The sequence below is a fragment of the Eufriesea mexicana genome, unplaced genomic scaffold (assembly GCF_001483705.2).
Source record: "Eufriesea mexicana isolate 0111107269 unplaced genomic scaffold, ASM148370v2 scaffold18152, whole genome shotgun sequence".
NCBI classification, from domain to species: Eukaryota; Metazoa; Arthropoda; class Insecta; order Hymenoptera; family Apidae; genus Eufriesea; species Eufriesea mexicana.
This window is the reverse complement of record NW_016925480.1, coordinates 83,356-98,854: the sequence shown is the minus strand read 5'-3', so window position 1 is coordinate 98,854 and position 15,499 is coordinate 83,356. Positions and strand designations below refer to the sequence as shown.

Genomic DNA, 15,499 nt, shown 5'->3' with positions numbered 1-15,499 from the left:
GTCGGTTCGTCAAGCTGTCGACAGGGTCCAGTGGCAAATGGTCGACCGGAAGCCCGGTCAGGTGACGTTCTTCAGGATCCACGGGACGAATTTCGAGATCCTCGTGCACACCCCTGGCAGATTGGCCTCCGCGCAACCGATTCCCCAGGATATGATGCCCGCGAGGAAGTATCGACCATCCTTCCCCCTTACTTGCAGAGGACCGCCCGAATCGCCCTGAAAATTACACGTGAGGAGCCTTTCTGAGGCTTACGGAATACCACCGGGGTCTGTCTGGATATCGACTTTCCACGGATTCCAACGTGAACTCGATATTTAAAGGGATACGCATAATTTAGCAGAACGTGAACGTCTATCTGGAAATTTTCACTGGTATTTCTGACACGGTAGCGCAAGGAAACCTAGACAGCGAATTCGAAAAGGTACCTGACAAGAATCTTGGCCACCGCTCTCGTATCCGGCGCACAGGAAGATATCCGGTATGAACTCGTGTCTCCCAGCCCTCAGGAACATTGACTTACATCTATCGTTACTCACTATGGGCACGGAAACCTGAAACAGACACCGACCCCTCGTCTAAGTCAACGGTACCATCATCCGTCTCTGAACGGATCCGTCTAGATCACCGATCTTCCGCTAAAACCTGTCAAGAGCCTCTAAAATGGATCGTTGCCAGATGACACTCGATCCTCCGCGACTCGCGGTTTTACCTCTTGCAACACGGAAGGCAGGGTGCCACCCTCGCTCAGCCTTCCCCAGCCGGTGACGGTGGCGTTTTCGCCGATCAATAGATCGTCAGTGGCCGGCAGACAAATGGGCGAGATGTGCGGCGCGAATGTCAACGAACTCTCCAGTCGAACCAACGCCAGGTCGTACTCGTAAGTGAAGAAGTTGTACTTCGGGTGCACCACTTTCTTCGCCACGCCGCGTTCCACGTACGGCAGTCGCTCTTGCACCGATGAAAAATCGTATTCGCCCACTCTGATCCGGATCTGCGAGGTCAGCAGGCTGCAACAGAATCGACGGCGAACGTTTCAATCGTTTTGCATTTTAACGCTCGCCACGTTATCCAAGCGACCAGGTGAGACGTCGAGATCCGTATTCGGGTTAATCGAGGTTCATTTTCTAGACGCCGGGCAGGCGCATTTGCATTCACTCACGTCCGAGCAGCGTAATCATAACAGGAAGCAATTACGTACACTGATCGCGCTTCTCTCCATGATCACCTCTCTTACACTCATTCTTTTTCATGCCCGTTCGCTTTTTGCCTATCCCTCTCGCGCTCGCCTTCGGGATTATTTAGTCGGCCATTTTTTCTCCACCGCTATTCCATAGAGCCGCGTATTCCTGTTTTCTTACACGTAATCGACGCGTCTAAGCATAGTACTTGGACGGTACTCACTCGTCCACGCAGTGTCCCGCGGTCGCGATCCAGTTCTCGTTCAACACCGCTCCACCGCAGCGATGGGTGCTCGAGAAGCCGAAGAACGAGGTGCGCCTGACGGATACCTGCCAAGGCCATCGACCGAACGGCGCGTCCTTGCCTCCAACGATCCTGGTCTCTGGTCGCGGAAACAGGGGCGGTACTCCGCACTGCATACCCTTGCTCTCGGTTGCGGCGGACACCGTCAACACCGATCCGGTCTTCGCGATCGCCTCGGTCGTGGACAGAGTCGTGTCGGGTTTTGGAGTGGTCGTGGTGGTCGTGGTGGTCGTGGTGGTAGTGGTGCTGGTTGTGGTGGTGGTGGTAGTGGTACTGGTCGTAGTCGTGGACGTGGTGGTTTTCTTCGTGGGTCTGGGCCTGGCGGAGGTCTCGAAGTGGGACGTGGTGATGTAATGCGCTGCGCCAAGCGGTTTGTGGAACTCCGTGTTCTGCGAAAAGGAAACGTACGTGCTGGATTAGCGAGCCGATGCGGTTCCAATTTATTAATTTCCCCGTCCGGTTCGTCGTTTCTCCACTTTGTAACGCGATGCTCAATGGCCTGTGTAATCGAATCGAAGGCCGAGCCAATGCTTCTTCGTCGCGATTAACAGTAATCTGCGGCAGAACGTCGTTCTCGTTCACAGGGTGAAACTTACTTTTTATCTCGCAACAAGTACCTTATAGAATCTAATAATACCGCGGGGTACCGTGATAAAACAGGAAGGATATAACGCGATAAAGGTGTTCCTCAGAGAGGAACCGATTTCGAGATAACAGGAGGAAGCATTACGTCTCTGGAACAGGGAACAACTGTTCGCGATTACGGCCAGAGGCCACGTGGATCGACGTGGTTCTTCGAGTTACTCGAAGACACAACAATTCCATCGTCTGGATATTATTACTTAAACGATCGATCGATCCGCCATGTTGGAAGAAGTTCCGCTAGGACGAATACGTGTCCGTCAACCCTTATCCAACCGTTACAAATGTTTGGACGCTGAGCAAACAGGTCGCGAGATCCGAGGAACAAGTGTCTACACGTACTTCTTGCGGTTCTGTCGGCTTGAAACTCGGCCGCGGTGGAAACGCTTCGGGCCCGTTCTGAAGGAGGCTAGGGTTGTCGGTCCAGTGTGGCTTCAAGGACGGTCTCGGCGGCGACCAGCTGTTCTCCGACCAGAAATGCGAACTACTTGTCAGAGGTTTAGTCGTCTCGGATGAACCCATCGGTTTTGTGGACGAGGATGGTCTTTGCTTCGTGACGAACACCGGCTCTGTGGTCACGTGCCAGTGAGAGGTCTGTGGTAAGGATCCGGCTGCGCTAGAATGAAAGAAAAGCTTGAAGCTGGCGCTCGAAAATCGGCTTTCGGTTGCTCCGACGATGGAGCCATTAATCACGACGGAAATTGGAGATGCGGGAAGAAATTCGGGGTTGGGTCAAGGCACTAAGTATAACTTAAGGACATAGTCGAATACCTGGTAGTGGACTGACCACTGAAGTGCGTCGGCCTGGCAGTGGTTGTGGTTTTCATGGCGGTGCTCGAACTATTGGGTTTCGAGATGAAGTTCGGCCTGGTGTCCGGCTGATTGTTCATCGGGATTGGCCGATAGGTGGTCGTTTTCACCGAGAAATACGGTTTCGAGAACTCCGTCGTGGGTTTCGGGGATACCGGTTTGGTTGCCCATTGTGGTCGTTCCGTATGAATGAAGTTCAAGCTGGGATGAGGGTCCTTGGCAGTTTCCTGCCGAAAAGATCAGCTACGTTTGAACCCGGGTGAGTTTTATTTTACAACGAAGAAATCTGGCGATACCGAATATCTAACTGCTTTAAATGGCACTTGGTAAAACGCAAAGTCATTCGGGAGACGAAAAGATAGGCTGTTTGGAATACTTACGTTCTCGTCGACCGAATTAACGCTCGGTCTATGGACAGACTCCTGTACGCTCAAATCAGCATCCTCCGTCTTGCTATCGTCGGGTCTCGACTCGAACGGTCTTTGGTTGTTAGGCCTGTTGGGCCTGATGCCTTCATCCTCGCTGGAAGCATGCTCCTTTCCGGGTAACCTAATCACCAACGTATTGTGTCCCGTGTCTATCTTATCCTTGAACCCCTGATGATGACTCTGAAAGCTCCCATGCGTCGTGTCCTTCTCTTTGACAGACGTATGCTGACTATTTTCCGGTCTAGTCTTCTGAAGATTCAAGGAGTCATGATGACCTGGCCTCTTTGTATTCTGACTACTATCCTCCCAGACACCTCCGGGTCTCTTCGTGCTCTGGGAACTTGGTCTCTTCGTGTTCTGAGATCCCTTCTCCCACGGGTCGGATGATCCGGGTCTCTTGGTACTCTGAGACCCCTTGTCCCAAGGATCAGAGGAGCCGGGCCTCTTGGTACTCTGAGACCCCTTGTCCCAAGGATCGGAGGACCCTGGTCTCTTGGTACTCTGAGACCCCTTTTCCCAAACGTCGGGCGATCCGGGTCTTCTGGTACTCTGAGATCCCTTGTCCCAAAGATCCGAAGATCCCGGCCTTCTGGTGCTCTGGGACCCCTTCTCCCAGAGCTCGGACGATCCTGGTCTCTTCGTACTCTGAGACCCCTTATCCCAGTGCTCGGAAGATCCTGGTCTCCTCGTACTCTGTGACCCCTTATCCCAGTGCTCGGAAGATCCTGGTCTCTTGGTACTCTGAGATCCCTTGTCCCACTGTTCGGAAGATCCCGGTCTCTTGGTACTCTGAGACCCCTTGTCCCAGAGCTCGGATGATCCTGGTCTCTTGGTATTCTGAGACCCCTTGTCCCACTGTTCGGAAGATCCTGGTCTCTTGGTACTCTGAGACCCCTTGTCCCACTGTTCGGAAGATCCTGGTCTTTTGGTGCTTTGGGATCCCTTCTCCCAGAGCTCGGACGATCCTGGTCTCTTGGTACTCTGAGACCCCTTATCCCAGTGCTCGGAAGATCCTGGTCTCTTGGTACTTTGAGACCCCTTGTCCCAGAGCTCGGAAGATCCTGGTCTCTTGGTACTCTGAGACCCCTTATCCCACTGTTCGGAAAATCCTGGTCTTTTGGTGCTATGAGTTCCTTTCTCCCAGTGCTCGGAGAACCCTGGTCTCTTGGTGCTTTGAGACCCTTTCTCCCAGTGGTCGGTGGATCCGGGTCTCTTGGTGCTCTGAGATCCCTTCTCCCAATGGTCGGTGGATCCTGGTCTCTTGGTGCTCTGAGACCCCTTCTCCAAAGACTCCGAGCTTGGTCTCTTCGTGCTCTGGGAGCCCTTCTCCCAGAAATTCGACGAGACCGGCAGCACGGATGTTTGGATTCTGTCCTTGTGATCAGACGTGGGTTTCGCGTGCGGTCTTTTTTGCAGTGGCCTAGCGGAACCGGCCGACAGCGGTTTGTGCGGTCTGCTGGACCCTCCGGAAGACTCGAGCGTCTCGGATGGATGGTGACTCGGCCTGGCGGTGCTCGAGTCCGTGACGAGGAAGCTGGAGAGGGAGGTCAGCGTGGGCCTGGTCGACTCGTTGCCCAGCGCCTCCGCCAGGGTCGGCCTCAGCGGGTCCGATGAAGAGGAAGAGGCGTGTTGATGGTAGTGATGATGGTGGTGATGATGGTGATGAAGATTGGACGCGGTGATCGCGTTCGTCGTCGTGTTGTGCACGCAGCAGCTGCCGAACATGAACGTGTCCACGCACACGCCCACGTGCGTGCCCTCCGACTTGATGCACTCCCACACGAACATGCAGGTACCCTCCTTGGACTCTGGCCCGGGGACTCGACAGGGTTTCGGGGTGATTTTGTAACCTGCGCGTAGCAGACGATGACGTCTTTGATGTCGGTCGGGTCTTTCCGGGCTTTTGCCTCGGGGGGACCCTTCCACGGAGGGTTGCCAAGCGATTCAAAGCGGCTAAAGCTAGTTTAAGGGAGCTAAGCTTCGAGGTACCGTGGAAGCTTCCGTCGCATCCTGTCACCGTTATCGACCCACGTGTCGCGCGTTAGCGAATCGCGTTTCATGGAAACGCGGCGCAAAGGGACGAAGGATGTCGAGGATTCAACTGGAAGAAGGAACGCGGTTCCCGCGAGCTGCGGGAATAATAACGTCGATTCGATAGCTTCTATGATTGATCTCTCTGTACACCGCGTTTCTCGGAACGCGGATACGCGAAGGCTGGAAGTAGGCCAGTAAACACACAATTAAGTCAGCCCGCTAATAGCAGTGTTTACATTGAGACTATGATCGATTTTAATGTCCCGTAACGAACGCGATGTTATCGAATATCGTTCGCGAATTCAATCGACGTTTGTTCTTCCATCTGGAATAGAGAACACCGGAGTTTCCAACGATTCCCAAGCTGACCCATATCCCGTTACCGCGCGGTGCGTGATAAGCCCTCGTTTAAAGAGTATCGACGCGGCTCCGTAATTAACAGAGGCATCCTGGGACCCGCGAGGTCGCGTCGTTCGAGGAATAATCGTTCGCCTCGTTCGCGGAAATAATCCTGGATCGATAGCTCCGCGACGATTCTTCCATCGGCTTTCGGATGACGAGTCCGCTAATTAACGGGGCCCGGGGTGTCGTTGGGAAAAAGAAAAGCGGGGGACGGCGGCGGGAAGGGGGGCTCGATGAAAGATAGAAAGACTGGGAAAAGAGAAGGAGACGGAGAATCGAGTTGGGTAATTGGAGCGTCGTTAACGTGCCACAACCTTCGATAGAATCTTCCGAACGTGGTGAAAGTGCGCCGTGATCCTCGCGGAGTGCTCGAGGCCGCGTGAAGCTGGGGACACGCGCGAAAAGGAGGGAAAAAAAGGAGGGAGAAAAAGGAAAAACCGGGCGATGGATCGTCCAAGTGTACGGGAGTACGTAGACCTGGGCCAGGTCGTTAACCGAGACAGTAAGAGCGCGTAAACCGACGTAAATTGCCGCGGTTCGCGGTCTCTCTACCTTCACGGTCTCGCTTTCTCCGATACCGAGCCGGCGTTAATTAAAGAAAAACTTTATCGGCGGCCGACGTTCGTTCATCTTCACGGGGGAGCGGAACAATGGCCGACAGCGAGGACTGGCGGGAACGGCTGAGGCTCGGAGGACGCCGGGGGCCAATCCCGCGACGTTTCCGCAAAGTCGTCGTCATCTTCGTCGTCGTCGTCGTCGTCGTCGACGTCGTGGTCGTGGTCGTGGTCGGAGTGGCGAAACGGAGCGAGGACCCGGCGCGACTCTGTTGTCTTCGGGAAATATTAAACGGAACATCGGTCTACCGTTCCGCGGCTGGTTAATAAAGGATCACTCTCTTCTGCTGCTCGCGCACGATTTTCCGCATTGTTCCCGGGAGTAATTAAAGAGGGATATTAAAGCGCGTTGTTTAGAAACGCGGTCGGGGAGTGGGACTGGACGGGGTAATTACGCGGCGTTCGTTATGACTGTGTACATAATGCAGTTGGTAAACGGGATAGGAATATTATGTTACATCGCGAGGTTAGCCGAAGATATTAATTTACTATTAATATCGCGAACGGATGAGAAAAGTCGGCGAGGTTAATACTTTGAATTTATCATGCTTCTATAGACAGCTTAAGCGGTATGGCATACGGTACATCAATTTTCCAGCGCAATTATCGTTAGTGCCAGTGCAAACGGGAAGTAAATTTTCCAGTGTACCACGGGGTTAACGAGAAAGAGAAGCTTTTCCAGCCTGCCCGACCTCGAGGCGGTTCGGACAGGGAAGAAAGTCTCCCCTTTGTTCGCTTTTCTTTTCCCACGGCCGAGCACGCGACCGACTGCACCTTGACCGAGTTCCCTGTCCAATTAGGCGTTACACGTTTCAGAGGGATCTCGTGGTAGAAAGAGAAACGCTCGGAACAGGTGGAGAAATGGCGACGGGGCGAGAGGGAACGGTAGAAGAAGGTTCGCCAGAAGGGTGAACCAGAACTGGCCACTTTTTCATCCGTGCAAAGAGGAGATAACTGTCGGTGTAACGGCACGGCGTACTCTCGATGGAAACTGTTGCTACCTGGAAGCGGAAGAGCCAGTCCGGAGAGAACGATCTCAATACGCGGGACGTCGGGCATAGCATTAAAACGAAGGGAATCCGATTAATGGCCAGTTCTGGTTCGAAAGCACGCGAGAGAGTCTGGACGGCGAGGAAGTGGTCCAGCCAAGAAAGTCAGCTCGAGGAGACACGAGGAAAGGAACGCGGCGGCTACTGAAATACTCGCGTTTAAACCACCAAAAGGAGTATTACTGACTGTGACCTCGATTCAGCGTGCTGAGGGACCTGGCGATGCCCGACCACCAGAGAATCGTGGCCACGTAACCGATCCACCGCATCCTGATCCCTGAAATCAGAAACGTCATACTTAAAATCCACGTAAACGTTCCGTCACACGGAAATACGTATGCGCGTTCCTTCGTTCCGTGTCGTCCGTGTTAGCCATCACGCAGAGCAGCTTAATATCCGTGGAATATCGATCCACCCTACCTTTTCCCTTCTTTCTCCCTTTCTTGCCTTTTTCCACCTCGGATTCCAAACTCGCGACCAAATTTTTCGTTTCGTGGAAACGCGAGACGCGACGTAGACGATATAATTCTATCAACGAGGAAACGATCGGCACCGGCTACGGGGCATTGTTACGCGCGCAAGGTTAATCTTGGAGAATCGTGAAAATTGCACGAGGCAAGCGGCCATCGGTGGCACAGTTGCAAAACTCTCCTCTAATCCCATCGGGACGCGGGCACGTGTGCGTCCAGTTATCCACGGGCCGGGTTACACCTGTATGACTCGCGTTATTGCCTGTTCCACGGCCCCGGCGATTTCCGATGCGCCGCTGCACACAGGTGCGCGCGTGCAGATACGTTTACCGGCCCCTCTGTCGCCTCCCCTTCGGTTTCTGTTACTAATAAGCATGCCTAATGCCGCACGTTCCTCGCGTGCCTTGGTGCGCTGCCAAAGTACGATCCCGAGGTCACATTTTCGCTCTCGATGGGGGAAATCGAGCGAAACCACCTGCGATTCCAGGCTTCGCCTCTTCCACTTCGCTTCGCCTTTCATCGTCGTCGAGTTCCATTTTCAATTTTACATTTTTCCAACGCTTTCCTACCTTCGCGAATTCGCTCCATTCCTAAGAACAAAACGACAAAACGACGAAAAATTTTATATATAAAAAGACGAATTTCAACTGGAATAACTTGGTATTTGAATTTTAAGAAAATTAAAATTTCTGTAGCCTCTGAAGCCTCTGAAGTCTCTTCGAGATTTAGACAATCTTCCGTTTTATTTCGTGCCAAAATAAATTTCCTAAATTTAAAGCTTCGATGCCTCTGAGGATTTTTGGTACTTTGGGGTGAAAAGATTCAATGTCTCAATGAAGAGACGAGAGAGAAAGAGAGAGAGAATGTGCAGAAATTTGCAGTTTATTCCCGAGGGGAGGCGGGCGCGCGAATGTCCGATTTTTCCTAATGTCGCGTCACTGTAACGAAATGGAATGGCGCGACAATCGCGTCCGCGTACCTTTCTACGTTGCCGGGCGAAAGAACTCGTCACACTGTAACGGTTTAATGAAATGTGCGATTGCACTGGACCGTTCAGCCGTGCCTTTGTACTAGAAACCTTTCACGGGATTCATAATTTTTGCGTCCGCGTGTTACGAGTGCCCCGGCGTGCTAACCTGAATTCAATGCGGCGTAATATCGCTAGGAGGAGGTCAGTATGCAGTGGCGAGTAAAATCGATGGATCGCCCGTGGGTCTGCCGTGTCTCGTGGTAGGTGGAGTCGGGTGGAGATTCAATTAAATCGATCCTCGGCTAATAAACGTTGCCCGTGACAAATGCGACGCAGCGAGCGTCCGCAAGAGCAGCCATCGACTTTCTGTCCGTGGGCTTTGATATAGGGTGCTTCTTGCGGCGCAGCCGAGGAACATCGTTAGAGGGGAATAAAATTATTTTACGTCCAGGCGAGCGTTTAGCGAATGGTAAATAGCAGATGCAATTGGTATAGCAGTTGCAGGCAAAGGGTGCTCGATGAGCACGCGAGCTTCCTATTGGAAACGCTTGAGAAAAAGCCCCAGGAGCGTGAATGGACGTGGAAGTCACGAAGAACGGAACACGCAGGAGCGGACGAAAGAGGGCGAGGTCTGTGCGTCCGCGCCGCGTCTTTACGACGGGTCATCAGCGACTATTATGCAAATAAACGAAACGGCACGGCAGTAAAACCGCGAGATATCGCGTAATGCCCGATCTCGGCCAGCTGGCCATGTTACCACGCGGTGAACAGCCTTGCTCGAATATTACGCGAAACGGCCTGCGTACGTGTTCACGCGCGTTTACACACGAGTCGCTTCGGTCAATTAGGGTATTGATTTAACAGGATTTCCAGCCCGACGCGAATCGCCGCGCAGCACCGCTGCGCCAACGCGGGAAATCCGCGCGCAAATTCCTGCAATCTCTTCGTGCATGCCGATTCCCATCGATTTCCGCTCGCGGTGCACTCGGATAAAACAGTAATGGCGTAAACAAGCAAATTGGGATTGTATATAAATTCAGAACGGAAATAAACGAGCAGCGTAAATACGATAAAACGATAAAATGGAGAAGGCAAACGGGAGACGAAGCAACGCGATTAAACGAATCGGGAAGATTGGAATCGTGCGATACAGGCTTAAGCCCGACGAGCCTCTGTTCTGGACATCTGGAAACGTGGGTTTCTCAGGATCTTCCCGTGGTCGGTGAGTCTAGTCCCAAAATCGAGACCGGATAATTAGCATTGTCAAGCCACATCCGTTTAGTTATAAATACATCATGCTTTTTCCCACCGCTATCGCTGCTTATGCGATTTCACAATGGTCGTATAACTCGCATGTTCTGCAGTACAGCGTATTAAGAGTCTAAAATGTTCTTAATAACGAACGATATCCGATGAATGAGCATTTCGCGAGATTACACCCTCTTAGCCGCTCCAGGGCTTCCTTTTTCGCGAAAAGCTTCGGATTTTCGCGTCTCCTTCGAAATCTCGAGAAAAAATCAGTCGTCTAATCTCGTGCTGATCTTTCCCAACTTTCCGTCCCAAAATTCGTGCCATTTTTCGCCGCGTTCGGCGACCATAGGCGCGGAGACAGTCCGCGGCGGACGCTGGCAAAACCTGCAAACGCGCAGGTACATCGCGCGGACGTAATTCAATCGGTAGCAGGTGCAGCCGGTCGATAGGAGAAAAACGCGGTGATTGCTGGCGAGGAGAAAGAGTGGAGGGACGGACAGGGCTGGAGGCGGCTTGTTACCGAATTCTGGTTTCGCATACCGGGTCATCGGGCTGACTTTCGGGGCTTTCTCGGTCGTTTTTTCGGCCAATTTGTCTCGTTGACACCGATTCGCCGGCCAAGGGGAGATCCGACCACGGTCCCTCGGTGCTTTTTGTTCCAGCGGACGGATGCGGTTTTATCGAGTCTCGTATTTCAGCCGCGACACACGCGCCGGCCTGAGCGGACGCTCGCTGTGGTACCGAGCGGAATCGGGCTCCGACGAAAAGCTGCGTAGACGCGGATGCTTTCGCGACTTCCCGTTCCGCTCGCGATATCGACAAGGGAACGTTATCGCGAACGTTATCGGCAGAGTTCGGGTCGGGTCGCAGCCGATCGTGAAAAGCTCGATGCAACCGAGGAGCTGCGATCGAAATTCGATCGTTTGGATACGAAGGCAGAGGCGCTGAGCGCTAGCGAATGCAAAGCGGTCTCGCTCCAACGGCCACGAGCGGCCATCCAAAGTGATATTTCTCGGCGTGGCCGTTGCTCATTATCATTTTAAGCGAATCACGCTGGCGATCGGCGGGCAGAAACGCGATGGAAACGGGCACGCTCGCGGCGAATCGTTTAGTCTCAAAACATTGATTCGCGTTCACGGCCGTCGCGCGAACGTACGTCAACACGTTTCACGCCACATAAATCAACCGGCGCTGTTCGAGCGTTGGCCACGCTTTCGAAGAAAGCTCTCGCATCTGGGTCGATTCCTGTGTTGATTTACGCCGTCGTTTTACGCGATGATCGCGCGTCGCGAAAGCTTCCTCGGCGGATCGCGATGATCGCGTGCCGGCCATTCAGCGACACGTTCCACGAAAAACGTCTTTTCACGCGTCAAGATTTATGACCCTTATATCTCAAACGGCATCTTTCGTTTTATCCAGCCCATTTGCCGGCTAATGGAATTTCCGAATGAACCTCGACGCGACTCGATATATCGAAAAATAAAACTTCCCATAAAATCCCGCCAACGACCGTCATACGCGGATTCGTCCAATTATTAACGGCAACCGGCTTCTTGCCACCTCGTTTCGGGCCCCGGGTACAGAGTTACGGGACAATGTTACGACGCGGGATAATTTATCGGTGCTGCTGGCGAGGCTAGGGTGCGTGGGTGGCCGGTCGATAGGCTCGCTCCCAAAGCTCGCGATCTCGCTGCCCGATCCGTGCAAACGCCTCGACATACGAGAGGTCACGCGAGCTTTTTCTTCCAGGATCTTCCTCTTTGCGGGAAGAAAATCCAATCGTGTTGTACGCGCCATCGTCGCTTTTGCTTCTTAGCTTGCTTCCCATCGTTATCCTCGTTGTCATCGTCCTCGTCGTCCTCTTCGTCCTGGTTGTCCTCGTCGTTCTCGTCGTCATCCTTGTCTTCGTTGTCCTTGTTCTTCTCGTCGTCCTCGTAATCTTTGTCGTCCACGTCATCCTTGTCCTCGTCGTTCTCGTTATCATCTTCGTCCTCCTTGTCCTCGTTGTTCTCGTCGTCTTCATTGTTTTCGTCGTCCTCGTCGTTATCGTCATCCTTGGTGTCCTTGTTGTCTTATTCGTCCTGGTTGTCCTCGTCGTTCACCTCGTTCTCATCGTTCTCGTTGTCCTTGTTGTCCTTGTTGTCCTTGTCGTCCTCCTCGTCTTCTTCGTCCTGGTTGTCCTCGTCGTCCTCCTCATTTTCATTGTCCTCGTCATCCTCCTCGTCTTCGTTGTCCTCGTCGTTCTCTCCATTTTCATTGTCCTTGTTGTCCTCGTCGTCCTCCTCGTCTTCTTCGTCCTGGTTGTCCTCGTCGTCCTCCTCGTTCTCATTGTCCTCATTATCCTCCTCGTCTTCGTTGTCCTCGTCGTTCTCTTCGTTTTCATTGTCCTCGTCGTTCTTGTTGTCCTTGTTGTCCTCGTCGTCGTCCTCCTCGTTCTGGTTGTTCTCGTCGCCCTCATCGTCGTCGTCATCGTCGTCATCGTCGTCGTCGTCGTTATCATCGTCGTCGTCGTCGTCGTCGTTGTCGTTGCGCCATTGAAAATCACTTCCACGTGGGGACGATTGAACCCCGAAGAGTGGTATGCAAACATCAATTTCGTAGCCGGAAGCGAGGAGGAACGAGCTTCGAACGAGCTTCGCAGACCGAGTGATTTCTTTGCTGCGACGGATGGCGCGATATTTTAACGAGAGAACTATGACCTATAACGCGTATTTACATTTACCGAGGACAGCTAACAATCCCAGTAACGACTGCTACAGGTAAGAATTCACCTCGTCAACGTCCGATTTATAATTATAATTCCACGCTTGATTAAAACTCTTCCTTAATTCTCCGTTTCCTGTGTTCCTCGGTTAAGCGTGGAATATGCAAATTTAATCGTACGCGGAATACACAAAAATTCGCAAACGATTATTTTATCTGCGAGCAGGACGAAAATGAACGGGTACATAAAATTGCGTTTCTGTCTCGGTAAAAGTCGACGTGCAGTTTTATCGGAAGCGTTTATGCGTTTTTGTCGAGAGCAGGAATAAAAAGTGGAAAACCAGTCATTTCGAATGGTTGACGCTTCTTTCGACGCTACGTAGGAAGGTGTTTGTTGGATCTTCTCCGGCGATGGCGAGGAATAAATGGGAGGATCGTTAAGGGATGATGAAAGGAGAATAAGTTGGGAGATATGGGGGAAAGGGAAGCGCGGAATATTTCCCGAGTCCATCCCGCGAGATAAGAAAACTTGGTGGAGTATCGACACCCACCCGGTCGTGAAATATACATGCTCGTATAGAAAGTTTCGATAGCGAACGAACGATCCGTTGGATGGGGAGAAAACGGAGAAAAAGAGAAAAAGTCGGAGAAAAAGGAGGAGCTCGATAACGCGAAACGGCATCGCGCTCCGAGATACTGTTCTCGTCTCCAGAAGGTACGAATCCGCTTATTTTCATTCCCTTTCACCCATGGCACACCATAGAAAACCTCCTGTCCGTCGGGATAACTCGCTCAATTTCGATCTCTATTTTTCCCGAGTCGCTTATCAATCGAAAACGAAAGTTTTCTGTCGCGAAACTGGCTCGGAACGAGCTTCTTACGCAACCCGTCTCGGATATGGGACGAAATTTGAATTTTTATAGAAACGGCTAGCGAGATCGAGCGTGCAGATGGAAACGATGCTCGTTCGTAACACTTACGAAAATATCTCGCTGTTTCTTTATGTATTCCACGTCTCCGGCGATATTCTATATATATACACCTGTGTACCTCGAGGAAGAAAATCGAAAGAACGTGTCGGGATCCGTGCATAACTTCAGCGAGTGTCGTTAGAATACGAAAGGTTAGAATCGGGAATGGAGGAAAAGGTAAATGGTACGTATCAAATCCGTCCATTTCGAATGCTTTGCACAATGATTGCAGGGACAAATACTTGGCGACGTCTTTCAGCTGAAACGCGAGGAAGGTGAAGGAGACTTGGAGTACGCGAGAATCGAGACAGAGGAGGAAGGCAAACGGAACACATCGAGGTCCATTTAGAACACTTTACGCGACAATTGCTAGAGCAAAGATCTCGCGACATCTTTCGCCGGTAGTGCGTACAGCTTTAAAGTACTCGAGACCTGGTACAAAGGAAAAAGGCAAACGAAACGTATCGAGGTCCATTTTGGACACTTTGCACGCCAGAAACTGGAGCAAAGACGTCGCGACATCTTCCGGTGACAACGCGCAAACGGAAGTACGTCTGAAGTACTTGGCAATCGATATGAAATACAAAGGATGGAGGGATATGTCGGGTACCATTTCCAAATAACTTCCACGACGGTCGACGCGACGAAAGTTTTCTGACATTCGGAGTAAAGACTGGAAATGGAGAAAAACAGGGACCATTTCGATTTTTCTCGTCGATAAACGCAACAAAAATTTCGTGACATTTCTCAAATAAAACGTATCAAGAAAGTATGGGAGTGTAAAAGACTCGAGACAGAAGGAAAAAGGTAAATGCACCACGTCAGGAACCATTTTAAATTTTCTCATCGATCTAGGGACCAAAAATTGGGTGACATCCTTTGTCTGGAATACCAAGAAAGTCTTGGAATACAAGAGACTCGGGACAGTAGGAAAAGATAAATGCAACACGTCAGGGACCATTTTAAATTTTCTCATCGATCTAGGGACCAAAAATTGGGTGCCAATCTTCGACTGCAATGCACCAAGAAAGTCTTGGAACACAAGAGAGTCAAGACACAAGGAAAAGGTAAATGCACCACGTCAGGGACCATTTAAAATATTCTTATCGATCTAGGCACCAAAAATTTGGTGCCATTCTTTGACTGCAACGCATCAAGAAAATTTTGGAATATAAGAGACTTAGGACAACAGGAGAAGGTACATGGATCACGTCAGGGACTATTTTAAATTTCCTCATCGATCTAGGCACCAAAAATTTGGTGCCATTCTTTGACTGCAACGCATCAAGAAAGTCTTAGGAAACGAGAGACTCGTGACAGAAGAAAAAAGGTAAATGGACCATGTCAGGAACCATTTTAAATTTCCTCATCGATCTAGGCACCAAAAATTTGGTGCCATTCTTTGACTGCAACGCATCAAGAAAGTTTTGGAATATAAGAGACTTAGGACAACAGGAGAAGGTACATGGATCACGTCAGGGACTATTTTAAATTTCCTCATCGATCTAGGCACCAAAAATTTGGTGCCATTCTTTGACTGCAACGCATCAAGAAAGTCTTAGGAAACGAGAGACTCGTGACAGAAGAAAAAAGGTAAATGGATCAGGTCAGGAACCATTTTAAATTTCCTCATCGATCTAGGCACCAAAAATTTGGTGCCATTCTTTGACTG

General features: G+C 51.3%; 2 protein-coding genes across 2 annotated transcripts in view; one reads left to right on the top strand and one right to left on the bottom strand.

The window, feature by feature from the left end:
• Positions 1 to 57: 57 nt before the first annotated feature.
• Positions 58 to 7,734, bottom strand: LOC108554261 (serine proteinase stubble). Its single transcript, XM_017909467.1, has 8 exons — positions 7,650 to 7,734; positions 3,316 to 5,213; positions 2,897 to 3,162; positions 2,468 to 2,741; positions 1,403 to 1,872; positions 711 to 1,008; positions 427 to 552; positions 58 to 216 (listed from the first exon to the last, which is right to left on the bottom strand). Exons 1-8 carry the CDS (start codon positions 7,729 to 7,731, stop codon positions 58 to 60), a joined length of 3,573 nt encoding a protein of 1,190 aa, XP_017764956.1. The 5' UTR covers positions 7,732 to 7,734.
• Positions 7,735 to 9,984: 2,250 nt separating this feature from the next.
• Positions 9,985 to 15,499, top strand: part of LOC108554252 (uncharacterized protein DDB_G0271670-like) — a 68,209-nt gene continuing 62,694 nt past the window's right edge. Inside the window, exons 1-5 of the mRNA XM_017909457.1 lie at positions 9,985 to 10,120; positions 11,970 to 12,087; positions 12,124 to 12,327; positions 14,812 to 14,894; positions 15,206 to 15,288. Coding sequence (XP_017764946.1) covers positions 9,985 to 10,120; positions 11,970 to 12,087; positions 12,124 to 12,327; positions 14,812 to 14,894; positions 15,206 to 15,288 — 624 coding nt within the window. The remainder of the gene's footprint in view (positions 10,121 to 11,969; positions 12,088 to 12,123; positions 12,328 to 14,811; positions 14,895 to 15,205; positions 15,289 to 15,499) is intronic.

Bases quoted from the DNA above. Each gene is read 5' to 3' on its own strand.
- LOC108554261 (XM_017909467.1), bottom strand. From the start codon at position 7,731: ATGCGGTGGATCGGTTACGTGGCCACGATTCTCTGGTGGTCGGGCATC. The intron at 3,163-3,315 runs GTAAGTATTCCA...TCTTTTCGGCAG, and splicing joins TTAATTCGGTCGACGAGAAC to GAAACTGCCAAGGACCCTCA. The intron at 217-426 runs GTACCTTTTCGA...TGTAATTTTCAG, and splicing joins GTGGCCAAGATTCTTGTCAG to GGCGATTCGGGCGGTCCTCT.